The 27,766-nt window shown below is 44.6% G+C and overlaps 1 protein-coding gene across 1 annotated transcript in view; it reads right to left on the bottom strand.

The window, feature by feature from the left end:
* Nucleotides 1–27,766, bottom strand: part of CAPN1 (calpain 1) — a 145,251-nt gene that overhangs the window by 67,084 nt on the left and 50,401 nt on the right. The window contains exons 4-7 of the mRNA XM_082271169.1: nucleotides 15,304–15,422; nucleotides 6,138–6,271; nucleotides 5,847–6,015; nucleotides 1,433–1,516 (exon numbers count right to left, since the gene is read on the bottom strand). Of these exons, the coding sequence (XP_082127295.1) occupies nucleotides 1,433–1,516; nucleotides 5,847–6,015; nucleotides 6,138–6,271; nucleotides 15,304–15,422 (506 nt within the window). The remainder of the gene's footprint in view (nucleotides 1–1,432; nucleotides 1,517–5,846; nucleotides 6,016–6,137; nucleotides 6,272–15,303; nucleotides 15,423–27,766) is intronic.

The following is a 27,766-nucleotide window of genomic DNA, read 5'->3' as shown; positions in this document are numbered from 1 at the left end:
CGCTCCGACTTAGAAAAAGGGTCCTGTACTACTTCGGGGGCGACCTGGAGCGACTTGCATAGACATTCATTTTATGAAGTCTGTGCAAGTCGCACCGAAGTCGCGCTGCACACGACTTTACAGGTCGCCCCCCTAAGTCGTACCGCTGCAGTGTGAATGCAGTGTAATGCTAGGCGCTTTAGGCACTTGAGTGGTATTTTGTGATTAACAAAACATAAACAAAAAACATTCTATAAAACAAAGGGCTATAACATACAGAATAAAAACTTTTGAAAATCTGTACTAGGCACCATCATTCCCTTTGATGCTATGACGTCCTGTGCCGTGCCATGGTGTCAGAAGAGTTAGACCCAGGGTTCTCAATTATGCAGGGACACCAGGATGTCTGTTCTGAGTGAAGAAAATGTGTTTTTCAGTTTTGTCCAGGATTAGTAACTCCTGGATTGGGTTCCGGAGTCAAGAGACTTTGTAGAGACTTGGGGCTGATGAAGCCTCTAAATCCTGTGTCCACATTTTACTGGAAACCAGCATCACGATTATGCAGGTATGCACAGCCCTTTTAGTCAAGGGGCCATCTATTGTTTAGGACTCTTTTCGCTGGAAACAAGCTTCTCGACGGGCAGCATGTGTGAAAAGACCTGGGAAGTGTCCGCCATCTGGCCTCACAAAGAGGCCATCTAATCTGACCAGGCCTTTGCCTGAGAGAGGTATTAGGAGACTGCATGTCCTTTGGCAAGAGCCAGTGCAGCTCAAGCTGGGGCTGTTTGTCTTGTTACAAAATTTGAATGACTTCACATGGTGAGTCTGTGCAGAGACAAGCTCAGGGCACTACTCAGTTTGGATAGGCAGGAGGCTGGAAAATTTGTATTTGTTGTTGTGATGCTGAAAACCCCTGTGAGGGTAACCTTCTCTTTGACCCACAGTGCACAAAATTAGGTATACTATAAACAGATATAGTCAGCACCCCCCGTGCAGTGCAAGCAAGGGCACTTGTGCTGAGGGGTGTGGCTGGTTCTCAGCTTTGCCAGTATTATGTACTGCAGTAAGAGGGCTATCATTTTTACATCTTCTAAAAATGCTAGTTGCCTGGCTGTCATGCAGATGCTTTACTTTCAATGCATGCAGAGCCATTATTCTAGAAAATAAGGAACTTTTTTTGCATGCTTGTGTGGGTCTGTGACTCAGACATCTTGAAGCCATAGTGCCAGACTACTCCTAAAAAGGTCACCAAAGCAGCCTACATATTTTTCTCTCCTGACAGATGCACTTCAACCTATACATTTCTTTACCCAGAGCTTTAGGTTCAATATACAACGGAGTATTTTGAAAGTACAAAATTGAAAAAATTGAAGACTTGAGTTGTTTCTAGTGGTAATAAGTACATTAAACTGAATCGCTGCTTTAGTGCTATATATTTTGGTGCTGTGTATACCTCTTTGACTCCAGTGAGTGAGTATGCATGACCTTTGACCAGCTTTTTGAAGGTTACAGCTTCCATATCAGCCACACCAGATATCTAATAAAAATAAAAAAACACGATAGATAGGAGAGGTAAAACAAAACTGTTAAACAAAGAAAATTACCATAAATTAATCAAACAAATGTAGTAAAACATGGTGGCGAGTAAAGTTGGACACACATACATAGTTACATAGTTAGTGAGGTTGAAAAAAGACATCAGTCCATCCAGTTCAACCTATGATGTGTGTGTGTTTGCTTTTAACCGTACATTGTATACCCCTGTATGTTGTGGTCTCCAAGGTGCCCATCTAATAGCTTTTTGAAACTATCAATGCTCCCAGCTGATACGACTGCTTGTGGAAGAGAATTCCACATCCTTACCGCTCTTACAGTGAAGAACCCCTTACGCATTTTAAGGTTAAACCGCCTTTCCTCTAGTTTTAGTGAGTGGCCACGTGTCTTATTGTATTCCCTTGCTCTGAATAGTTTGTTCCTTATGCTAGGGTCGCCAGTACAGTATTTGTACATTGATATCATATCCCCCCTCAATCGTCTCTTCTCCAGAGAGAATAAGTTCAGTGCTTGTAGTCTTTCCTCATAGCTGATGTCCTCCATTCCCCTAATTATTTTTGTTGCCCTTCTCTGGACTCTTTCCAATTCCAGCACATCCTTCCTGAGGACCGGTGCCCAGAACTGGACAGCATACTCCAAATGTGGCCGGACCAGAGTCTTGTAGAGTGGGAGAATAATCTCTCTATTTCTGGAGTGAATCCCTTTTTTTATACATCCCAGTATTCTGTTGGCTTTGCTTGCAGCGGCTTGGCATTGCATGCCACTGCCAAGCCTGTTGTCTACCAGTACCCCCAAGTCCTTTTCCATCCTAGACTCACCCAGAGGTTCCCCCCCTAGTGAGTAGCTTGCTTTCTGGTTTCTGGCCCCCAAGTGCATTACTTTACATTTTTCAACATTAAACCTCATCTACCATGTAGTTGCCCACCCCGTTATTTTGTTCAGGTCCGCTTGTAAGGTTTCCACATCCTGCATAGAAGATATTGGCATGCTTAGTTTAGTATCATCCGCAAATACTGAGATTGTACTAGATATCCCCTCCTCTAGATCATTTATGAATAAATTAAACAGGATTGGTCCCAGGACAGAACCCTGGGGGACCCCACTTTCCACACCCGCCCAATCCGAGTACTCCCCATTAATCACCACCCTCTGGACTCTCCCCTGGAGCCAGTTCTCTATCCAGGTACTCACCCTATGGTCCATACCTACCTTCCTTAGTTTGTACCATAAGCGTTTGTGGGGAACGGTGTCAAAGGCCTTTGCAAAGTCCAGATACACCACATCCACAGGCTTCCCTTTATCTAGGTGGCAGCTCACTTCATCATAGAAGGTTAATAGATTGGTTTGGCAAGAACGATTTTTCATGAATCCATGCTGATTACTACTAATAATACAGTTTTCATTACTAAAGTCTTGTATGTGTTCCCTTAACAACCCCTCCTTGCAGGGGTTCTTGCAGACTACAGATGTTAGGCTGACCGGCCTATAGTTACCCGGGATACATCTCGGCCCCTTTTTAAATATTGGTACCACGTTGGCTTTTTTCCAATCAGCTGGCACCATACCCGTCTGTAAACTATCCTTAAAGATCAAGAATAATGGTCTGGCAATCACCTGGCTGAGCTCTTTCAGAACCCTCGGGTGCAAGCCATCCAGTCCCGGTGATTTATTTATGTTAAGTTTCTCTAGTTTCGTTTTAAGTCTATCTTCTGTTAGCCATGGCGGTATTTCCTGAGGTGTGTTGTTTAGTTCGGCCTTACAAGCTAGGTTTGTGTAGCCCCCCGATTCTTTTGTGAAGACTGAAGAGAAGAAATTATTTTACACTTCCGCCTTTTCTCTGTCCTCAGTGGCCATATTTCCTTTGTCATCTTTTATGGGGCCAATGTGTTCTGGCCTCGCTTTCTTACTGTTTATATACTTAAAAAACTTCTTGGGGTTCTTTTTACTCTCCTCCGCTATATGTCTCTCGTGTTCTATTTTAGCCGCCCTGATTTCATCTTTACATTTCTTATTACACACTTTGTAATGCTTAAATGCTGCCAATGACCCCTCAGTCTTGTATTTTTTGAAGGCCTTTTCTTTAGCACTAATATGCATTTTTATGTTGGAGTTTAGCCACCCAGGGTTTAGCTTTGCTCTTTTAAATTTATTTCCCTTTGGAATGCACTGGCCAATCCCCTTGTTAAGTATGCTCTTGAAGCACTCACATTTTTCCTCCATGTTCTTTGTTCCCAGGGTTCTATCCCAATTGATATTTTCTAGCAGCGAGCGCAGTTTTGGGAAATTGGCTCTTTTGAAATTCAGCGTCTTAATATTACCCTTGTTCTTCCTATTACTGTAATTAATACTGAAACTTATTGACCTATGGTCACTGTTTCCTAAGTTCTCCTGTATTTCTATATCCATGAGCAGGTCTGTATTGTTAGTAATCAGTAGGTCAAGTGCCGCATTGTTTCTTGTCGGTGCATTCACCATCTGACCCATGAAATTGTCCTGCAAAACATTTAGGAACTGCCGAGCCTTGGCTGAGTGTGCGGTTCCATCTGCCCAGTCTATATCAGGATAATTAAAGTCCCCCATTATAATGACATTTCCCATCCTTGCTGCCAATCCTATCTGTAAAATGAGGTCCACCTCCCCCTCCTCCCTCTGGTGGGGGGGCCTATAGTATAGGCCCAATATTACCTTCCCCACCATGCCTTCCCTTTGAAGCTCTACCCATAGGGATTCTGCCTCGTCCTTAGCTCCATTATTAATATCATCCCTCATATTTACCTGTATACTTTTCTTAATATACAAACGTACCCCTCCCCCTTTTTTACCTTCTCTATCTCTGCAATAAAGGGAATACCCCTGAATGGTCGCCATCCAGTCATGAGAGCTGTCAAACCAAGTCTCAGTTATCCCCACAAAATCGAAGTCCTCCTCAAACATCAGCAGCTCCAGCTCTCCCATCTTGTTGGCCAGGCTTCTGGCATTGGTATACAAACCTCGTAATTTTGACCGGTTACAACTATCCTCATTTGATGTTTTTAGGCTGCTCTTGTGATTTTTCCCCATACCCACCCTGGGTATAGGAGCTCCAAACACCCTACCGCTAATGCCCCCATTTCTGCCCTCTGAATCTTGCTTTCCACTGGCTAATTCTACATCTGTACCCTCCCCCCCATTCCCTAGTTTAAAAGCCCCTCTAACTTTGTGGCCATCCTCGCACCCAGTACGGCTGCACCCACCCCATTTAGGTGCAATCCGTCCCTACCATAGAGCCAGTGGCCGACTGAGAAGTCGGCCCAGTTCTCCAGGAACCCGAAACCCTCCTTACTACACCAGCTCCTCAGCCACTCGTTAACTTCCCTAATCTCCCGCTGCCTCTCTGGTGTGGCTCGAGGTACAGGTAGTATTTCGGAAAATACTACCTTGGAGGTCCTTCTCAACTTAGCGCCTAAGTCCCTGAAATCGTTTAGGACTCTCCATCTTCCTCTGCCTATGTCATTGGTACCCACGTGTACCATGACAGCTGGGTCTTCCCCAGCTCCACCCAATAATCTGTCCACCCGATCCGCAATGTGCCGAACCCGAGCGCCGGCAAACAACAGACTGTTTGGCACACACGGTCTTTGTCACAGATTACACTGTCTGTCCTTCTAATAATTGAGTCCCCTACCACCAGCACCTGTCTTTCCTTTCCCTTTCTCCCGGCCTCACTGGAGGAGTTCTTCCCCTGGCAGCTAGGGGCGTCGCTCTGCTCCAGCAATGCTGGTCCCTGACTGGTTTCCCCAACATCACACAACGGGGCGTATCTATTGGGTGCTCCAGCCCAGGATCAGCCTCCTTGCCTTGTTCCCTTCTACCCCTCATTTAGAATTTTGGCCAATTCCTGCTAAATCATCAGAAATTCAAGCGGTGGGTGTACCTGTCAGCACTACTTAGCATGACAAAACGCGACTGAAAATTTCAAGGAGCTGAGCAGTGACTGCATCCTAACAGTCATTGTCCAGGTATTCACACAGCGGCGTTTTCTGTGGCTTCCTGAATACAATAGCTGGCAGTGTTGATTCCTCCTTCTACGGTTTAGTGTGGATGGAAAAGTTTAGTCATGCAGGAAACCAAAGAAACTAATCAGATTTAAACTCAGAGATTATTTGAGCCATCAGAATATTAAAGGATGGCTGCTATAGCTAACTGCACATTTGCCTTATAAACTGATGATTAAACAGGGAAGCAGAATATATAATGAGGAAGCTGCATTAGAAACCAAGGCTTTGTGATGACATTGTCAAAATTTGTAGGAAAGATCCTAGTGATTCACTCACATCAATGGAGCAGCCCATGAGGGATCCTCTCTCCAAAGCCTTTGTGATGATCGTGTACAGGTCAGCTGGTGGTTTTTTCAGCTCATACCACTCAGTTACTCCTCCAGTAAAGTCTTCAAAGCCCTCAGAGGTGCTCCCTCCTGAGAGAGCCTCATAACATCCATTAGCTCTACAGAGATGAACAGGAAAAAATAGATCAGCTAAGACTTCGATGCCAGAATCTCACATCTTTAAAATGAACATTTTTTGTAAAGAGTGAAAAATATAGTATGAAAAATAAAGGATGCATACTTGGCATAGGCTTTCTCCAGCAGCGCACTCCAGAATTCATCCCCAGAGGCTGAATGTACAAAGACCAGTTTCCCATCTTTAACTGGAAGGTAATCGTCAATTACGACATCCACCCACTCGCCATACTGCCAGAGCTTTTAAAACAGATTGCATTGTGAATAAAACGAAGCAAGTTTTATATCCTACCTTCCCTAAGGGCATTTCATATGCAGATGTAATAATGAGAAAAACCATGTGGTGTCACTGTCAGCATAAACAACGATTTTGTAAACCGGCCCTAGATAGTTTTTTTAATGTTTAATTTTGTTTATAAAGAAAGCAAATCAGAAACATAGCAGATATACCTGTATGCATAAAATTCACTGTTCTAGAAAAAAAGTATAAAGAAGAGAAAAGTTACCGATTTTTGTACAGTATCTACGTCATCCCCCAATGGTGTTACATTTAAAGCGCAAAGTTGTAACATATGGAAAGGTTTGGATCTCCTCAGGATAACTGATTGTGCTCAATATGAAGTTAAGAAAAGGGAGAAAAGGCGAGAAGATAGTTCTGAAGTCACATGGATGGCTGATCAGTGTAGGTGAGGTAGATAGGGGAAGAGTAGGATGAAAAGTCAGCATGGGTATAGATAGGGAGTTATATATGGGGGGGGGGGGGGCTGGATTAGGAGTCAGGTTACATGACAGATATTTCAATCATTGTATTGATTGCTAAAATGCTATCTATCCCATGTATGGAGGAACAGTTCTGTGCAGTCATCGTCTTCCATCACTAAAGTTGCCCATACATGGATCGTGTTTTTTTTTTTGATCAGCTGGGGGTAAAAAAAAAAATTAAAAAACAAATTCCCCCATTAACACATGCGGGGTGGATAAAGGAATCCCCTCTGCTTTGTTATCATACTCTGACAGCAGGGATTCCTCCCTGATTAGTGCTATAAATGACTGGCTGCAGGTGCTGATCCAATAAAAATATTCCAATAGTCAAATTCGAGAGAAGTCGATCATTGGATCAACTTCTCTCAAATGGGAATGGCCACAGATGGATCGAAATTTGGCCAGTCCCTACTGAACCAGATGAATTTCAATCCATCTTTGGCTAACTGAACTGTTTCATCTGCATCATATTTTCTCGTTGTGTGACCTATTCAGCAATGGTGGCAGCCGATTGGAATCTCCAGTGTCAGGAAATTACTAATCTGGCTGCATTGGGAGAGTGTTGTAGGATGCCTTTTTTTGTGGAGCTGATGGAACTTGGGAGCATAGAGAGCTGCATGTTGGTGGGACTGTTAGGGATTAAAATGCCTGTGAACTATTGATATATGTGGAATGAGCTTTAGCAATATTAGTACTAAATACATGTAGCTGCTGATCCCTTCTTTTCCCCCAGTTATATTTTTACTATAACCAAATACTCTTGCACTTCCTTGAAAGTAGATGAAAAAAAAAAGCAGACACACATGTAACCCTTAAAAGTACCAGTGCTAATTTCTACCTTATAGAAGTCATTGCTATGAGTACCCTATGTACATTCATAAGCCGTTTCACTTGTTTGATACAATCTGCTACTAGGTGCCCTATACTTTATGCACTATTCCTTTTTGCATACTGTTTGTTTCTTGACTTTGTACAGTATAAGGAATTTCCTTCATTCACTTTCTAACTGGCTTTTGGCACTTTCTTAGAGTAAATATTTCTTTATGCAACTAATTAGCTTCTGCATGAAGCAGAACATGTAGTCACAGAAGGTATTGAAACAACACTAGATGAATAACTGATGAAGCAAAAAAAAAAAAATGGATTTTTGAGTTACTGTAAAATCCTTTTCTCTTAGGTTCATTGACGAACGCAGTCCTCTGATACATATCAGTAGGGTAATACCGTCCCCTACAGGAGTAGGACACTAGGCAGAAAGAATTTCTGGCTACGCCTATGGGCAGTCCCTGGGGGTATACCCTCTCTCTTCCTGCATAGGATGTCAGTTTTGTATCAAAACAGTGTCAGAAAAAAGCACACCAACCCACTCAAAAAATTAGAGGGGTGGGTACTGGGCCCGTCAACTAACCTAAGAGAAAAGGATTTTACGGTAAGTCAAAAATCCAGTTTTCTCTATCGTTCATTGATGGACGCAGTCCTCTGGTGCATATCAGTAGGGACGTCCCAAAGCAGTACCAAAAGGCAGAAGAGGCAGAAAGCTCATCCTCGCTATCAGAGGAGACACGGCGCGGGGTACCCGCGTCTGCGGTGGCTGGGTCAGACTCAAGAGTCCGAGACATCAGAGGAGGCAGGGGTAGGAGGAGGTCGTTTCTGTGCACCCTGCCCTCTAAAGGCCACGGGACACAAAAGCTTCCAGGACTGCTGAAATTGCATCTGTGGACAGTTGCGACCGGAGGGCCCTGTGGCCTCCATGAGGGGGATCAGGTGGGGACACATGGTCTGAGGGGTCCATGTTGCACTATAGGAGCCGCCAGCAAACTTTGAGAAAAATGACAGAAAATATTTTTTTTTTTTAGTGTATGAAAATGGAACGTTCCCACAGTGCTACAGCACCCCCCGGAGGTCAGGCCCGCGCTACGGACCCCCGCAGAGAGAGAGAGAGAAAATAAGCCCCCAGCAACTCACTGTCCTTGGAATGCAGCAAACTTCTAGGAGGTCTGCATGTGTCAGTGGTGACTCATGAAAGGAAATCTGAGCCAGAAGCTTCCCGGGCTGAAGAGAGGGGCTCCTCCCCCGAAAAAATGCCTCCAGGCACACCCACGGGTCTTCCCAGCAAAAAATCCACCGCAAAATGGCCGAAAAACCACCCCCCCCCCCAAGATGGCCGCTGCCACAAATGCAGACGAGGCTAAAATAAAATGGCGGCCCCGCGCGACCAGCACAGCAACAGCCTCAGGTAGGCCCGGACAGTCCCCCACATAGGGAGGCGCTGGGTCACAACACGACAGAGGGAACCCTGGAGTGTGAGGGTCCGACCATCCTAGAGAGAGGGCCTGCGTCCCCCCGAAAATCAGCCAGGGAAGGTGGGGAGGTTACCTTACCATGCCCGGAACACAGGCGGGCGCCATCTCATGACAGGACCCCACGCCACCGTAGTAGGGGGGCTGTCGGCCAAATAGAAACGCTGCGACATCAGCCTAGACCCTGTCGTGTGCGTCCTGGCGAGGCGTTTTACTCGCAGGGCCAGTCCCCGTCCAGCGGCACTAAGTCGCGGCCGACCCAGAGCGGAGCTTAGGCCTGCACATGCTCGCTGGCCAGACTGGGGTGACCACTGGATATGGGGGTCCAGTCTGTGGTCCAGCCTGGCATAATTGCTAGAAGATCTCACAGGAAAAACGACCTGGAGAAAAAAAGACTAGCTACAAAAAATCTACATAAAGAAATTACTTCTATGCCAGAACCAAAGATCCCAGCAAGGAACTAGGTCCTTACTCCTGATTAGGCAGATTAAAACTGACATCCTACTTCTTCACGACTTTGCTGGACCTGTGGAGGGAATATAATCCGACTCAGAGAGACTACATGCATTTTTCACATGTTCATGGTACCTACTCTCGCATAGATCACGTGTTTGCTAGCTCCGCCCTTGCCCCGTGTGTGTGCTCAGCACGGATTCTGGCGACTTCCTGGTCCGATCATTCACCGGTATTAGTGCAGTTTTCAGCTTTGTGGTCCTCTCCAGGTCCTTCTCCGTGGCGGCTTAATGCGGCCTTACTGAATGACCCTGGGGTCCTGGGGGAAATTGAACGCGATATTAAAACAGTTTTTCCAGGAAAATAGGCCGGGTGATACGTCCTCAACCGTAACCTGGGCGGCCCATAAAGCCACTATTCGCGGTAAATTGATTCAGATAGTGGCTAGATTGAAACGTAACCGGGAAAGCACAATAAAAGAGCAGGAGCAAACACTGAGTGCATTGCTCCTTGAGCAGCGGACATGCCCCCACGTAGATATTCGACACAAAATTGATGCGGCTAGGCTGGCGCTTTATTTGACTCTCATGACCCAGGCAGAGAAATACCTTTGATGGTCCCGTCATAGATATTATACTTTGGGAGATAGGCCTACCACTCTTTTAGCACGGAAGCTGGTCCCTCGCCCCTTCACGGCTGCCCTGCCCAGGTTGCGGTTGCGGACAGGGGTCCTCTCTCGCAATCCTACCCTGCTTACATCTGAATTCACGAGTGTTCTATACCAAACTTTACCGGGCTTCAACGACCTACAATCGGGGACTGGCCGACTCCTTTTTTGCCGACCTGAACCTACCCTCGCTGTTACAGTCCCACGTCGACCTCATGAACGAGCGGATCACGGAATCGGAGGTACTACAGGCGATTAAGGGATTACATCCCACTAAGGCCCCTGGGCCTGATGGGTTTTCCGGGGTATATTATCGCAAGTTTCAGGAAGTCCTATCTCCGCATCTATGCGATTTTTTTAATGCCCTACGCGACGGGGAATCCCTTCCGCCTCAGGAGAACAGGGCTTATATTCACGTCCTGCCCAAACCGGACAAGGATCTTAGTTTATGTGATAACTACCGCCCGATCTCATTGATTAACTCTGATCTGAAACTATTAGCGAAAATTATGGCCACTAGGCTTAGCTCCTTTCTGGCTCGCTATATTCATCCCGACCAGGCTGGGTTTGTCCCTGGACGTCAGACCTCGGACCAGACCAGACGGGTCGTGGACATCATCACGGCTATTCAATCAGATTGGGACGGGGGAGCCACTGCAGGGGTATGCTCCTTTCCTTAGATATCCATAAGGCTTTTGACTTCCTGTCATGGGATTACCTCTTCGACGTGTTGACCCGTTTTGGCTTCGGCACTCCCTTTCTTACTCTGTTACGGGCCCTATATAGTACACCCAGGGCTGTACTTAGGCTGAAGGGTTATTCGGACTCTATCCCTATCTGTAGAGGCACTCGACAGGGCTGCCCCTTGTCCCCTCTCCTTTTTGTTTTAGCGCTAGAACCGTTGGCCATCGAAATTTGTGCTTCGCCGGACGTTCGGGGGGTCGTATGCGGGGGCGTCGAGCACAAGTGCTTCTTTTTTGCGGACGATATTTTACCTGTTGTCTCTTCCCCTATCACGACCTTACCCAACTTATTTGCGTTGCTGGATACATTTGCACATATCTCAGGGTTGCACACTAATCAAACGAAATCCCAGGCATTAAACATTTCCGCGCACAGTGGAGATCCTGAGGCAATCCTTCAAATTCGAATCGCGTACAGACGCACTACCCTACTTAGGCATTAATTTAACACCTTCCTTGTCTACACTGTACACGAAGAACTTCCCTCCTCTATTTACACGCCTGAGGGGTGCCATGGACAGGTGGTCGATTCATCCCCCCTCGTGGTTTGGCAGACTGTACTCCGTCAAGATGAACATCCTTCCGAGGGTGTTATATCTATTCCGCACTCTGCCAGTCGCGCTGAAACGGTCTGACTTACTCAAATTTCAGGGTCACGTCCTCTCATTTATCTGGGGGAACAAGAGACCTAGGGTGAACAAACGAACGCTGTATACCCCTAAAGCCAGGGGTGGTCTAGGGGTGCCGGACCTGCTGAACTATTATTATGCGGCACAACTGTCCCAGTTGGTGCGATTTCACTCTGAAGGGTCCCCGACGGCCTGGATGGAGTTGGAAGCTAGCTCTGTCACTGGCCTGGCGGTCTCACATATTATGTGTTTGTCGCCTAGAGATCGCCCTCCCATTCTGTGCCCGGCCTTGTCTCATTCCTTGGCCATTTGGGATCGCTTGTCCAGGTCACGTGGCTTTAGGTCCCTGCACGCCCCCTTGGCCCCCATTCTTACCAACAGCGGGTTCCCCCCGGGTCTCTCCCCCAGATCCTTTCAGTGGTGGACAAACAAGGGGCTGCTCCGTATAGCGGACTTTTGTGACCATAGAGGTATCCTCAAACGTCAGCAGTTGATTGATAAATATGCCCTGCCTGTATTTGAATATTATCGGTTTGCACAAATTGATCATTACATGCGGTCCCTGTCTCGCCTGTCCGACCTGACCACCATGACTTCCATGGAATATTTGTGCCGTAAATATGACAAACTACAGGGGTATATATCTATGATTTATAATATACTCGCGGACTCGCCTCTGAAGCTTCCTTATATGGAACGGTATGAGACGGATGTCCAGGAGGTCGTGGAGTTGGCGGACTGGCATGCCATGGCCCAGGAGGCTTCCAGGTCTCTAGTTAATACTTCCATCATAGAGGCGAATTATAAAGTACTCCTGCGTTGGTACATGGTGCCAGCCAGGATTGCATCCTTTGTGCCAGGAACATCCCCTCTGTGTTTTCGGGGGTTGTGGCCAAGAAGGCACGATGTTTCATGTTTGGTGGCAATGCCCAAAGGTCAGACGCTTTTGGATTAGAGTGTATAATTTCATCTACACTCTCACACAAGTGAATTTGATCAAGTCCCCTCAGCAGGCCCTATTGGGCAGGAAGGTGGACGCAGCCACTAGAGCGCAGAGGCGGCTCATTACGTTCATATTTACTGCAGCGAAAATAACGATAGCGAGATCCTGGAAGTCTCCTACTATACCATTTGAGCAGCTTAGGCACAAACTGAACTGGATCATGGTTAACGAGCGCTTAACCGCTCAATTGGAAGACAAAATGCGCGGGTTTGACAAGGTATGGGAATCGTGGATTAACTATCTCACGGGGGGTGCCTGAGAGATTCGGGTGGGTCTGGGAGCGGGGCACGGGGGTCGGGTCCGATTCTACTTCTTTCTTCTTTTCTCTTTTCCTCCTTTCTTCTCTAGGCTCTCTTTCCACTTTTCTCTCTGTACAGCTTTACACCACTGCTTATACGAGGTTTTCAGTGGTAATGACACATAACGGCTTTGCTACTTCTGTTCCCAGCTTCAGGCTAGGGCAGGAGTCTGCAGGGTCAATATCTTACCATTAGCCCTGGGATTTGAATCGAGAGGGGCCGAATATTTGGGTTAGCAGGACCTATCTATCCATAGTAATGGTCTCTCCTGGTACCTTATGGTTCCCGTTTTCTGTTACCTAGGTTATAGGCCTTTACCATGTTACTGTGTTGACCTCCTAGGGCCGTGTTGGCTGATGTTTGATACTGATGTACCACTGCTCACAGTCATTTTGCATTGATTTTATGTGTATTTTGTAAAATTTTCAAAATTTTCAATAAAAAGCATTGAAAATAAAACGGACATCCTATGCAGGAAGAGAGAGGGTATGCCCCCAGGGACTGCCCATAGGCGTAGCCAGAAATTCTGTCAAGTGTCCTACTCCTGTAGGGGGCGGTATTACCCTACTGATATGCATCAGTGGACTGCGTCCATCAATGAACGATAGAGAAAAGATAACATACTATGAAAATGTAAAAAAAAATGTAAACAAGCACGTGTGTGTGTGTGTGTGTGTGTGTGTGTGTGTGTGTGTGTGTGTGTGTGTGTGTGTGTGTGTGTGTGTGTGTATATATATATATATATATATATGTATATATACACACACACACACATACATATATACACACACACACACACACACACCTCTCTCTCCTTCTATCTATGTCTCTCTCTCTCTCTCTCTATCTCTCGCTCCATCTCTCTATCTCAAGTAAAAGAAAAAAAAAAAAAAAAAGACAGTTTAGGTCAGATGTAGAGAATTGAGTTGTATAACAGGATCTGGTGAGTTTATGTTACCCTCTGGCTGTTCTCACTTTAAGCCAAGCAGTTCCCACTCAAAAGACTGATTCATCACCGCATTCATTCCATCATGTGACTCTCCATAAGAGAAGCAGGAAATCTGTGCATGTATATATATATATATATATTATATATAGTTCCTGTACTGAAAACTCTGCCCTCTGACGAGTACCCATCATTTCCACAGCACTTTGTATTTCTGCCTGCGGGTTCCCACATACAGCACTTTCCTGTGTGCATTAACAATGACTGGGCGGGGTAACCATAAGCTGACATTACTACCAGTAGTAGTTAAACATAGGTAGGTGAGGGTTGGGTCCTGAATGTAAATACCTGACATCTTCACCTAGATAATTCTGTTGCCAAAATATATTCCCACCTGTAAAGCTATACTGACCTCTTATGCACAATACACCTCTTATGCACAATACACCTAGGGGGAAGGGTGTTGCCGTACTAAATATCAGAATTTACTTACACTGCCTGCCTCTGCCCCCACCCCTCAAAAATACCACACATTTTTTTTTTTTTTTTTTTTTAATGGGGCTATTTCTTAGGTTTTCTTTTTTCTTTTCTATTGTTTCGCCAGCCTTGCCCCATACCACAATTGAGTTAAGTTCCTCTTTAATATGTATGATTTATGTATATCCCATGAAAACATTAAGTACAGTAGTAAGGGTGCATATGCATCTGCTTTGGTAGTATGGTCACAGAGTGCAGACTGCCCTGAAAAGTATCCACACCAACAAATACACCCTAAACAGTGTAAATGTACAAAAGATAGCAAGTCCACTAAAGAGAATTGATAATCCAATGGCCGACTTGGCCATATAGCTAACTGGCTAAACTGCATTGGGTGTGGAATTCTGAAAGCCAAAAACATCCAAATGATATTTGCACATTCACAAACCAATTCTATTGGTCTATTTAATTGGCCACCCATTCTGTGGTGGCCGAGCGGTCATTTACATGTTTTGCTTTTTTGCTGAATTTTCACAGCTGGCCATAAAACACAAAATGGGCAACTCTGACAGAGAGATCAAACACCCTGGCAGGAAAGGCATGGGACATGCTGGTGTATTGCTGTTTTTTTACCTGAAAACAATGTGATTGGTCTCAGGATATCTCAATATATTCATTCTATAGAAATATTTTTTTTTATTATGTACCCAAGGGTATTCTAGTATTCAAGTGTACTTGCTCCAGAGTTTAATAAACGAGGTAAAGCTTCACTTAGCATTTTTGCTTGCACGGTATTGGATTATAGGAATCAGCAGAGCTTCCTCTCAGATCTAGAGCAACAGTACTTGTAGTGCACAGTATATTTAACTTTAGTAAATCAACCTCCCTGTGAACTGTAGCGTGAAAGCAGCAGGAACACTTCCAGGGAGACAAAACACTAACGGTCACATCACACTGCACACTGTATTAAATTGGAAGGCCATCACCCAGTACCTGGAAATGGAACACTCCTGCATAGTTCTGCTGGAAGCTTTGACCATGAGGAACCACTCGATGTAGGAGAGTATCATTCAACGTAAGGGAGGCTATAGCAGCAAGGAGCCAACAGTCACCTAGGCAGAAGAAAAAAAAAAATATAAAACAACCTGCACAATAATATGATTAACATTGTAACCCTATATCTCAGAGGAAGTATAGCATATACCTGGTGTTTCTGCAACATTTTTTTTTTTTTTTTTTTTTGGCGTTTTATAGGCATTTTTACACTTGTCAAGCTTCAGCCACTTGCTTCCTAGGCTGAGCAAGGGGAGAAGAGCAGTTCTTTTGGAGGAGAGAAGTTCTTCATACTTAAAAATGCGTACGAAAACGCATTAATTGCACATATACAGGCATTCGCATTGATGTCTATGGGGCCAAAAATGCCAGAATATGGTCCAAAAACAAAGCCTGTGTGTAGTGCCTTTGACTTATTCTGTGCATGTTTGTGGTTTAAATCACTATTTTGGACTGTCTAATGGTGCAGTGGGGAGACATCCTCATATAGTGGTTTTCCTTATTGTTTGTACTAATGCTTCCTAAAATAGATATCCAGTTCCAAGTAAGGTTATACACGCTTCCTCACGGTCGACCCTTAATAAAAAATATATTAAAAAAAAAAAAAGAAAAAAAGAAACAAAGAATGGGATTCTGCAAAGCCCATTCACACAGGGGTGACACGACTTGCCGGGGTGACCTGTGACCTCGGCGCGACATGCACGGACTTCATATCATTGAAGTCAATGCAAGTCGCCTCCAGGTCGCCCCAAAGTAGTACAGGACCCTTTTTCTAAGTCGGAGCTACTTGTGTCGCTCCTATTAGAACGGGTCCTGTGCTAATCAATGGCAGGCGACCCACCGCGACTTGTCAGGCGACCAAGTCGCCTGACCAGTCGCGCTAGTGTGAATGGGGACTAAGCGTACTCCTGTGTGAGTAACTTGATGGAAGCTGATATAAATATAATATAGGAAAGGATGGCAAATAAGGTTTAGGCCTTGCATAAAATCAATCCAGTAATGAGAGAAATACAGAAGCTACCAATGCTGACCGTCTTCTGAAAATGCTGTTTTTCTGGATGTCATGCTAATCCAATACTCACTGACCTAGAACAAGCACTAGATCAGAAAAAAAACTCAAGAGTTCTTACTCTTTGTAATCATGGATCAGCGATTCCAAATGTACTGAACTTACTTATTCAGCCTGACAGCCAGGCAACAAGAAATTTTAGAAAGGAATGTCAGCAATAGCAACCTCCATACTTCCTCAGTAAAGGTTATTTCAAATGGGTTATTAATGTTTATTACCATGGCTCTGTTTAGAAATAAATGCTGGAGACTTTTCCAACTGTAACCATATATCTGCAGATAACATAATTCTGAAACTCATTCATTGACGAACACCATTCCATGCTGGCAGATACAGAATAAAAAAAACATCTATTTTAGTAGTGATAAGACTTTGGTTCAACTTTATTTGAAGAAAACCCAGGAGGACAATTCTGGTAAAGAATTTTTGTAGCTTTTGATATTCTCCTTTAGGGTTCTTTCACACACGTGTTGCATCTGACGGATGAAAAACAGGACAGGAACGCATTCCTATGGACATACAGATGATCACCTGTTACATCGGCATCCATTCAGGTATGTCTTTTTAATTTTTTTGCATGAGGTCTCCCCACTTTTTTTTTCAGCTTTTTTGTTTACATTTAGCAGCAGGCATAAGACTGATCATTGTTAGAAAGCTGGCTCCTTAGACCCCGTTCACACTGGGGCGACTTGTCAGGCAACCTGGTCGCCTGACAAGTCGCCGTGGGTCGCCTGCCATAGAGTAGCACAGGACCCGTTCTAATAGGAGCGACGCAAGTCGCTCCGACTTAGAAAAAGGGTCCTGAGCTTCTTTGAGGCGACCTGGAGCGACCTGCATTGACTTCAATGATATGAAGTCCATGCCGGCCGCTCCGGGGTCACGGCGCGAGCTGCGCACCGCGATTTCACAGGTCGCCCCGGCAAGTCGGGTCGCGCCTGTGTGAACCGGCTCTAACAATGAATGCAAAAACGGACTGTTTGTTTACATGCGTTTACATCTGCTTCCTGAATGGACATCCGTTTTCCCATTTTTCATCTATCACGCCTGTGTGAAAGGATCCTAATGGGCCATACACACTATAAGATTTTCTGAAGACTTTTTCCTTTAGATTTACCAAAACCATATAATATGAGGTCAAATCTAAACCCTTTCAATTTGTATGCAATCTGGCAGGCCCTTGCACTACATAGAAAAGGTAAATCTGAAGGAAATCTAACCACAAAAGTTGGATAGTGTGTATCCAGCTTTAGAATCCTCTAGCGGTACTTTTTTTTTTTTAAATATTGCATGTCTTGTAAATCATATTTACAACTTAGGAAAAGTTACAGGACTACCATCAACACCTAACCAATTCCTAAATATCATTCAGGAAGATTTGTCCAAACTGAACTTTTTGATGACATTCTAATTTTTTGAGATGCACCTGTATGTTGAGATATTAGGGCTTGGGTCGTCGGGGCAAGTTCGACACCTAGTTTCAAAAGCTGTCAAGGGCATAGACCAGTCATGTTTCCACATTAAGGAGGAAGTTGCAATTTTTCAAGGGATTTGCCCCAGGGCTTAGTGAATGCAGTGGAATTTGCATAGAATACACAGTCACATGTATGGAAAAACCCCCCAGCATTTTTACTTGAACATGACTGGGTGAATGAAGCAAAGCTCTGCTGAGTTTTGGGGCAGAATCGCTTGCAAAATGCATTTACCCTTGCAAAAGTAAAGTGGAACTCTATGCAACAAATAAATATAAAAATGCTCACATTGGTACCGTGCAAGAACTAAATTTTATTGAAGGTGATGAATTCAACAAATAGGATAAAATTTCATGGAGAAACCACCATGGTTGCTGTACAAAATCGACCTAGAAGACCCAAATAGGGTGGACAAAGATGATAGGATGGTAAACACACACTATGGTCCCCTCCTAGCCCCCAACCTAGCCCCCAAAGTCAGCACTGGTCCCTAATGTGGGGAGTGATCTGTCGCTACGTGACTGGGTTCACTACTACCCACTTAAGGAATATGTGCTGGGCATGCCGACCTGAGGTCACAGTTGGCCAACAAAATGCCCCAGGGTGTGCAGCAATCCGCTGCGTAATGTATCTGCAGGATAATCACAGCCTACAAGCTCCTGATGGTAAACTTGATTGGAGTACAGATACTCAACTGGGGAGTAGTTGACCATATGTTCATTACCAGATCTCCTGACATAGATCACAATCCATAGTCATGACCCTGTAATAGGGAATATAGGAGTCTGTGGTCAATTCACCATGAGATCCGGTTAGGCAGCTGGCTATTGGGCCTAATGAAGAGACACGGCTCTGAAAAGGGTATGTCTATAGTGGTTCAGACTGTGTTGCTGTCCGGTGTATTGGGCAAGTGGCTATGTAAAGGGAATCACAAGTAGGTAATAGTGGTGACAAGTGCTACCAAAGTATGTGGTTTGGATTTATTCAATGTCTATTGACAAGACAAGACAAAAGTGTTTATCATCTCATGACATTTATCTGCTATTTAAATATGAATCGCAATACTTTAAATGTACCACTAGATGGCTTTGAATATGAAGCTTCCCGGTGTTTGCAATCTGTAGAATTATCTGCATAATGGCACGGGTATATGAACAATGTCCGGATAGCATCATGACGTCCTGAGGAAGCGTGCGTTACGCATGCGAAATGCGTTGACGTCACACACTTGATGTCCCACCCCCTACCCTTCGCCCACACACGGCACTGAGGACACAGCCAATACCGCAGCTAGTGACGTCGAGGCCAATGGGATTCTTATAAAGGCTGACTTCCGGGTCACGGAGGGCAATGTAGCGTGGCTTCAGTCAGGAACTGTGCGATATCCAACGAGAGAGGAGCCGTCCCTGAAACAAGTGACTTGAAGCACAGTGGTGAAAGAGATATTTTTCTTTGTGGACTCTGCCAGCTACTTGTCTGAATCATCAAGAGGTTTGAGCACAATGATGTTGAGCAGGTCGGCTGATCGGCAAGGGCACTGAGGATATCCGGTAAGACAGTTCCGTTTGATGTTTATGTGAAATACCCATCAGTGATCTATAGTCGGCACTCAGCCATCATACCTGGAAGTTATTCCTGAGGTGCAACCAAGTGCAAATGGACCTCTGGCCAATCTGAATGTCTCAGAGCTGGACTGTCTTGTTACAATAGACATTGAATAAGTCCAAACCACATACTTTGGTAGCACTTGTCACCACTATTACCTACTTGTGATTCCCTTTACATAGCCACTTGCCCAATACACCGGACAGCAACACAGTCTGAACCAGTACAGACATACCCTTTGAGAGCTGTGTCTCTTCATTAGGCTGCATAGCTAGGTGCCTAACCCAATCTCATGGTGAATTGACCACAGACTCCTATATTCCCTATTACAGGGTCATGACTATGGATTGTGATCTATGTCAGGAGATCTGGTAATGAACATATGGTCAACTACTCCCCAGTTGAGTATTCGTACTCCAATCAAGTTTACCATCAGGAACTTGTAGGCTGTGATTATCCTGCCGATACGTTACGCATCGGATTGCTGCACACCCTGGGGCATTTTGTTGGCCAACTGTGACCTCAGGTCGGCATGCCCAGCACATATAAGTGGGTAGTAGTGAACCCAGTCACGTAGTGACAGATCACTCCCCACATTAGGGACCAGTGCCGACTTTGGGGGCTAGGTTGGGGGCTAGGAGGGGACCATAGTGTGTGTTTACCATCCTGTCATCTTTGTCCACCCTATTTGGGTCTTCTAGGTCGATTTTGTACAGCAACCATGGTGGTTTCTCCATGGAATTTTATCTTATTTGTTGAATTCATCACCTTCAATAAAATTTAGTTCTTGCACGGTACCAATGTGAGCCCCTTTTTTATGCAGCCTTTCCGAGGTGATCTATACCGCCTCTATCTTTCCTTTGTTCACAGATTTATGGTTGCTTAGGGTTCCCGGCTATATACTAGTTGCTAGGTACCATAGAATGACTCCTAGTAGTGTACATCATTTCGGGAGTACTTTTTCTCTACCATACCCCCTTTTTTCTATTTGATTAAATATAAAAATGGGTGAACAGGCAGGATTTTTAAGGCAGAGGAGACATGCTTTGTTTCTTCTGCATTAAAGTTACCTACCTGTCTGTCTACTCCTGTACAGTGAGCTGTGGACCTGCAGCTCACTCTAGAATTTCTGCAATGCCAAAGCTAGCTGAACATTTGCACGTGTGCGGTAGTGATGTACCATTGGCCTGCCCAATGAAAGTGTCCGGCGATCGATACCTAAAAACTAGCCACTCGAAGATGTCAGCGGCCGACAGGGAAGCCCTAGGACACTGCGTCACTGGACTGAAGGCGAGTATGGTTCCGCTTTAACAGTCTATTTGCCTTAAGTAAAGCAACACTTGGTGTCTCACTAGACCAGGGTTCCCTAAAAGTATTTAATGGGTCTATCAAATAGTTAATAAATGGCTGAGAATCAGAAATATCTAGGAGTCAATAGGTGGTCGATAAACAATGGAAGGTCATCTGGGGACAACCAATCTTTTGAGGTCTCTGTAGATCTTTACATCAGTCCATAGTTCTAAAGGTGAGGTTGCTAGTTGTGAGACAGTGCTACCCAAGGTCGAATGGTCAGCGCCTAGCAAAAATGGCCTTGAGTTGTGTGTGTCAGCTGTGTGTTATTTCTATCCTCATTGTATGTGACCTTCCACCCTCCCTTTTCTAGGAGGGATATTTGTATGTCCACAAATCCATCAGAGGGCATATTTCCCCACCTCAAATTATCCAGTATTAAAGAACCAGTGTAAACACCTACCTCAAACTCTGTTGAAGAACCAGTGAGTACACCCAAAGCAATAGGAGTGATGCCAAAGAACTGAATGCTGTGCATTTACTAAAAACTCTGCGTACTAACTACCATATTGTCAGTTGTTCATACCAAGAGGAAATGTCGATAACAATAACAAGAAAATGATCATCTATTACGATTAATATTAATATTCAAAGTGTTATTTTTTTTTTTTTTTTTTGTGTGGGGCTTTATGAACAGTCTGAAACTTTATGGAAAGGCCTATGTTCTAATGAGTTTGGGCCCTAAACATTGGCCTGCTGGTTGGATTGGGGGCCCCCCATAAACATGAGAACTTCACCTATTAAAGTGGTTCTAAAAGGCAGAAGTTTTTACTAGAATATATTCTATGCTTTAAGGTAATAAACCTTCTGTGTGCAGCTCCCCCTCCAGCCCCCCTATACTTACCTGAGCCTGACATCGATCCAACATTGTGCCTGAGGGCGGGAACTATTGACTCCTGCTGGTGTCAATCATAGTCAATGAGGAGAGCGTGGGGGGGGCGGGACCAAGCAGCACTGCGTGTGTCATTGGACTCCTGAGCCGTGGCAATCCCATGAGTGCCCCCATAGCAATCGGATTGTTATGGGGGCACTCGACAGGGGGGAGGGGCCAGGAGCCCTGGCTGGGGACCAGAGAAGATCAGGATCTGAGCTGCTTTGTGCAAATTCAATGCACAAAGCAGGTAAGTATTACATGTTTGTTATTTGTTATTTAAATATATATATATATATATTTCCCTTTACAATCACTTTAACTGTGTTCTTTTCTCATATCTACAGTTCCCCTCTGTGGGGATTAGCAGTCAGACAGACTATGAAACCTGCTCCCGTCACTGTCATTACCTCCTAATAGGCCAGTTTCACACATTTCATTTCTTAAGAGGCCTTTAGGCTAAGTGAGCATGTATCAGAAGTCATCAACCAGAGAATTCTAAGAAAGATTGACTGCTTAAAAAGCTGTATACAAAAGAATCCAATATGACATGGCAAAAATACATCATATAGACGTTTTAGTAAATGTTAAATGATGAATGAGAATATATACCCACAAAAAGTACACTATTAGCAGATCAAGCATTTTGTGTAGAGCCCAGAAGCCCCGGGTGCTTAGTAAATTTCGTCTGTAAAATAATGTAATTTGCCAAATAATTTTAATAACCGTATTTGGTTGTATAACATGTACAGGCGTATAACAAGCACCTTAATTTTAGGAGGGAAGTTTCAGGAAAAAAAAAAATTAAATTTTAAATAAAGAACTTTCAAACAAAATAAGGGTAGCTCAGAACTTTTTATTAACCACTTACCAAACACCTAATGACTATTTACGTTGGTCGTTTAAAGCTAAATACCAGGGTATGGCAGCAGATAAATGCCATAACCCCAGTATTAACCCTGGTATTCTTTTAAACGGCGGGCAGGCGGCTTTCAGATAAAGGTGGTTCCAGTGGCGGATTCGCCACGGGATCACCCATACGGTGCGGCGGAAGAGGTGCCCCCCCCCCCCCGCCGCGTCCCGGCCGTTTTCCCCGCTTACTGAACCTGCCGACAGCGGGGAAAACTATCCAGTCCCAGATCCTCTGAGACATAAAGTCGAGTGAGGGCAAGATGGCCCTCACTCAACTCTATGGTCTTGGAGGACCGAAGCGACGTCAAACATCTTTGCCTAGACACCGGTTTAAAGGGCCGTTTTTTTTTTTTTCAACGTTTTTTTTTTTCCTTTTTTCGTGTAGTTGTGAGGTGTGAGGTCTTTTTGACCCCAGATCTCACAATAAAGAGGACCTGTCATGCCTATTTCTATTACAAGGGATGTTTACATTCCTTGTAATAGGAATAAAAATGATCACATTTTTAATTTTTTTTTTAAAAAACGGTGTAAAAATAAAAAATAATAAATAAAATAAATAGGAAAAAAGAAAAAATGAAAGCGCCCTGTCCCCTTTAGCTCGCGTACAGAAGGGAAAGCATACAGAAGTCCCGCCCACATAAATAATCCATATGCCGGTATGTGTTGCATGAATATGAAATTGGTAGCAACATCTGTGTCTTTGCAGCCGCTGCGTCCCAATTGAAATGAATAGGACTGCCTGCACAGGGATGCATGAAACACCTGTGCATCCCCATGCGGATAAACATGGCCCTTGAATGGGTATACACTATAGAATGCCAGTGTGAATGAGGCCTAAGTCTGCATGGTGACCACACAGTATGCCTTAATTCTTAATCCGAGGCACACAATTTGAGGCTGAGAAAAACATAGTCCCCGGTAGTCTCTATTACTCTCGGAGGCCCGGGCGTGACGTCATGACAGTTGTCAATACTGCTGCAATCTCAGCTACATAGCCGAGATCGTTTTTTTTATTTCAGGCTTTCCAGCCTGTAGGAGAGATGTTTGGGAGGTTCCAAGTAATTTTCTAGCAAAAAAATTATGAATTTTTACATGTAGGAGCGGAGTGCCAGAAGTGGTTAACATTTGTTGTCTTATTACATGTTAGGAACACTCCCTGTGTACACTGAAGTGCTGTCATGAATCTGCCAGTTAAGAGTTAACTTAGTGCAGACTAATTGCACTAATTGGCAAAAGGCTGGCCTATTTAAACACCACAGCAGCACTGAGCCATTGCTGTCTTGTCTGCAGCTTTACCTGTACTTCCTGATTCTGAACCTGCTGTTTCCTGTTGACTTCCTGATCGACCTCCCGGCTTGTCCACTACTTCGTCTGCTTGCTGCCCGCCCTGACCTTGGCTCGTTCCTGTGACCACTCTCCTGCCTTATCCTTGTCGGCTTATCTGCTTCCGATTCTGGACGTGTTCACCTCCTGGTGGGGCAACCCTGGGGACCGCAACCTGGTGTTAGCTTGCAGCGCAGTCTATCCCCACCATCAGGGGCTCTAGTGAAAACCAGCTAGCACTTAGACTCCGCACCTCAGACTAGCCCGTGTCTACCACCAGTGTGACCCGTCCGTGTTCCTGTTGTACCAGATCCCACGAGGCTACCTCTGCACGTCAGGCTCAGCCACCAGCACCATTACATTACAGTTAGCTAATAAAATTTAATTATTTTGTTACTATGCAATCTTTTACTGTTCTGAATTTGTTCATTTACAGTGACTTGAAAAAGTATTCACACCCCTTAAAATTTTCCACATTTTGTCATGTTACAACCAAAATCGTAAATTTATTTTATTGGGATTTTATGTGATAGACCAACACAAAGTGGCACATAATTGTGAAGTGGAAGGAAAATGATAAATAGTTTTCCACATTTTTTACAAATAAATATGTGAAAAGTGTGGTGTGCATTTGTATTCACCCCCCTGAGTCAAAACTTTGTAGAATCACCTTTCACTTCAATTACAGCTGCAAGTCTTTTTGTCTCTGCCAGCTTTGCACATCTCGAGAGAGTGACATTTTTTCCCATACTTCTTTCCAAAATAGCTCAAGCTCTGTCAGATTGGATGGAGAGCGTCTGAACAGCAATCTTCAAGTCTTGCCACAGATTCTCAATTGGATTTAGGTCTGGACTTTCTAACACATGAATATGCTTTGATCCAAACCATTCCATTGTAGCTCTGGCTGTATGTTTTGGGTCGTTGTCCTGCTGGAAGGTGAACCTCAGCCCCAGCCTCAAGTTTTTTGCAGACTCTAACAGGTCTTCTTCTAAGATTGCCCTGTATTTGGCTCCATCCATCTTTCCATCAACTCTGACCAGCTTCCCTGTCCCTGCTGAAGAAAAGGGTGTGCTCAGGGTGATGTGCAGTGTCAGTTCTCTGCCACACATAGCGTTTTGCTTTTAGGCCAAAAAGTTCAATTTTGGTCTTATCTGACCAGGGAACCTTCTTCCACATGTTTGCTGTGCCCCCCACATGGCTTCTCGCAAACTGCAAACAAGACTTCTTATGGCTTTTTTTCAACAATGGCTTTCTTCTTACCACTCTTCCATAAAGGCCAGATTTGTGGAGTGCACAACTAATAGTTGTCCCTTGGACAGATTCTCCCACCTGAGCTGTGGATCTCTGCAGCTCCTCCAGAGTTACCATGGGAATCTTGGCTGCTTCTCTGATGAATGCTCTCCTTGCCTGGCCTGTCAGTTTAGGTGGACAGCCATGTCTTGGTAGGTTTGCAGTTGTGCCATACTCTTTCCATTTTTGGATGCTGGATTGAACAGTGCTCTGTGAGATGTTCAAAGCTTGGGAGATTTTTTTTTTTATAACCTAACCCTGCTTTAATCTTCTCCACAAATTTATCCCTGACCTGTCTGGTGTGTTCCTTGGCCTTCATGATGCTGTTTGTTCACTAAGGTTCTCTAACAAACCTCTGAGGGCTTTACAGAACAGCTGTATTTATACTGAGATTCAATTACACACAGGTGGACTCCATTTACTAATTAGGTGACTTCTGAAGGCAATTGGTTCCACTAGATTTTAGTTAGGGCAGGGGGTGGGGAACCTATGGCCCCCGGGCCGTATGCGGCCCCCGAAGGCATCTGATCCGGCCCTGCCTCCGGAGGGGAAGGGGAGGGGGAGCACCTCCTGATTACACGCAGAGCGGGTTCCTTTGCTTATCCGGCACAGCCGCTGTCATACAAAGTCACGCCTCCTACCTATGATAGACAGCACAGTAGTGATGTCTATCATAGGAGTCGGTCCAGGAGGCGGGACGTCTATCATAGGAGTGGATCCAGGAGGCGTGACTTCGTATGCGAGTGTCCGCACCGGGTAAGTAGAAGAACCCAGCTCTGCATTGATCTGTGGGGGCACTCATCACTCTGCATTGATCTGTGGGGGCACTCATCACTCTGCATTGATATGTGGGGGCACTCATCACTCTGCATTGATATGTGGGGGCACTCATCACTCTGCATTAAGGGGGCAAACCTGGAAAACCAGTTGCGAGTAGCAACATCATCAATACCAGCTAACATCACACACCTCACCAAAGAGAAGCAGTTGCAGCCATCACATTAGGGGTGAGTTAATTAAATGTTTGACCAAATATAATAGGCACATTTTTAAGTTGATAATTTTGTACGGCCCCCGAATGATTTTAAAAATACCCAAATGGCCCTCGGCAGAAAAAAGGTTCCCCACCCCTGAGTTAGGGGTATCGGAGTAAAGGGGGTGAATACAAATGCACGCCACACTTTTCACATATTTATTAGTAAAAAATGTTGATTATCCTTTTCCTTCCACTTCACAATTATGTGCCACTTTGTATTGGTCTATCACATACAATCCTAATAAAATACATTTATGTTTTTGGTTGTAACAAGACAAAATGTGGAAAATTTCAAGGGGTGTGAATACTTTTTCAAGGCACTGTATCTTGGTATTGTTGAACCAAAATTCTTTGGTAAGAATGAAATACCAAATATGCATTGAAAATTTTTTTCTCCATCTTATCTTCTTAACATTTTTCTAAGTATCTTTTTTTCTTATCTCATGATCGAAATCTGAGAAATACCATATATATTATACAATCTATCCATAAACACATACCACATACACTGCATATATAATTTGAGGAAAAAATGCTTATAAAATAGTTTGCCATTTGCCAATAAGAAAAAAATATATTCCCGGATTTCATTTTAAATATCTGGTCACCTTACTAGTACGCCCGTGTGAACAAGAGCTTATAATACACAAATTAGACAACCGAGGTCATGATTTACTGCATGGTTCCGGCAATATCCGAGAAATCCTTGTGTGTACATGCCGGGAACATAGTGCAGGGGAAGATAAAGAGTAGTGATATGTACCGTAATTAAGATCCCCAAGTCAGAGCAATAATGTTTATAACACACCTATATATACCATAAAACAATAAAAATATAACATTAAGCATTGGATAAAGCATTCCACAGACATGGTTTAGTTGTAATTTAGTATTGTAGCCGGTTATCCATCAATACATGCAGAAAGTATAGAGTTTGGGGTGGGGTGTCTGCAGTAACCATGAAGAGGCAGCCAGCTCCCTGATGGCGTAAGAAAAGTAGATGGTGGTGTGTGACCAGGAGTGTGACGGCAGAGCAATGGATTACACCAGGCAACTCTGAATTCGCTAGGATACAAATAATCACCTCCCCCACCAATCAGGGCCATCTTACCGAATGGGAACGCTGGGCAGTTGCCCGGGGGCCCCACTTGCCCTGGGGGCCCCACCTGCCCAGCGACCCAGTCCCAGCTCCAGCCAAGCATTAGCCCCAATTCCCATGTGCATCCCGTCGCCGAACTAAGCAGGTGGCAAGCGCCTGTCGGCCCTGCTATGCTGTCAGGCCACTTGGGCCATGGAGGGGGAGCCCACAACTGCAGAAATGCCTGTCCACCACTCATATCTCTCCTGTATGCCTCCATTATTGCCTGCGATACACCCCCTTTCACGGTCTATCACTCTAACTGGGAACTAGAATTGGGGGGCGGGTTGGACAGGGAAGACTGGCGGCACATGACGGCGGCTCTCTCTAAGTGTTCCCG

The sequence above is a fragment of the Pelophylax lessonae genome, assembly GCF_965119305.1.
Source record: "Pelophylax lessonae genome assembly, chromosome: 10".
Lineage (NCBI taxonomy): Eukaryota > Metazoa > Chordata > Amphibia > Anura > Ranidae > Pelophylax > Pelophylax lessonae.
This window is presented reverse-complemented; position numbering and strand designations above follow the sequence as displayed.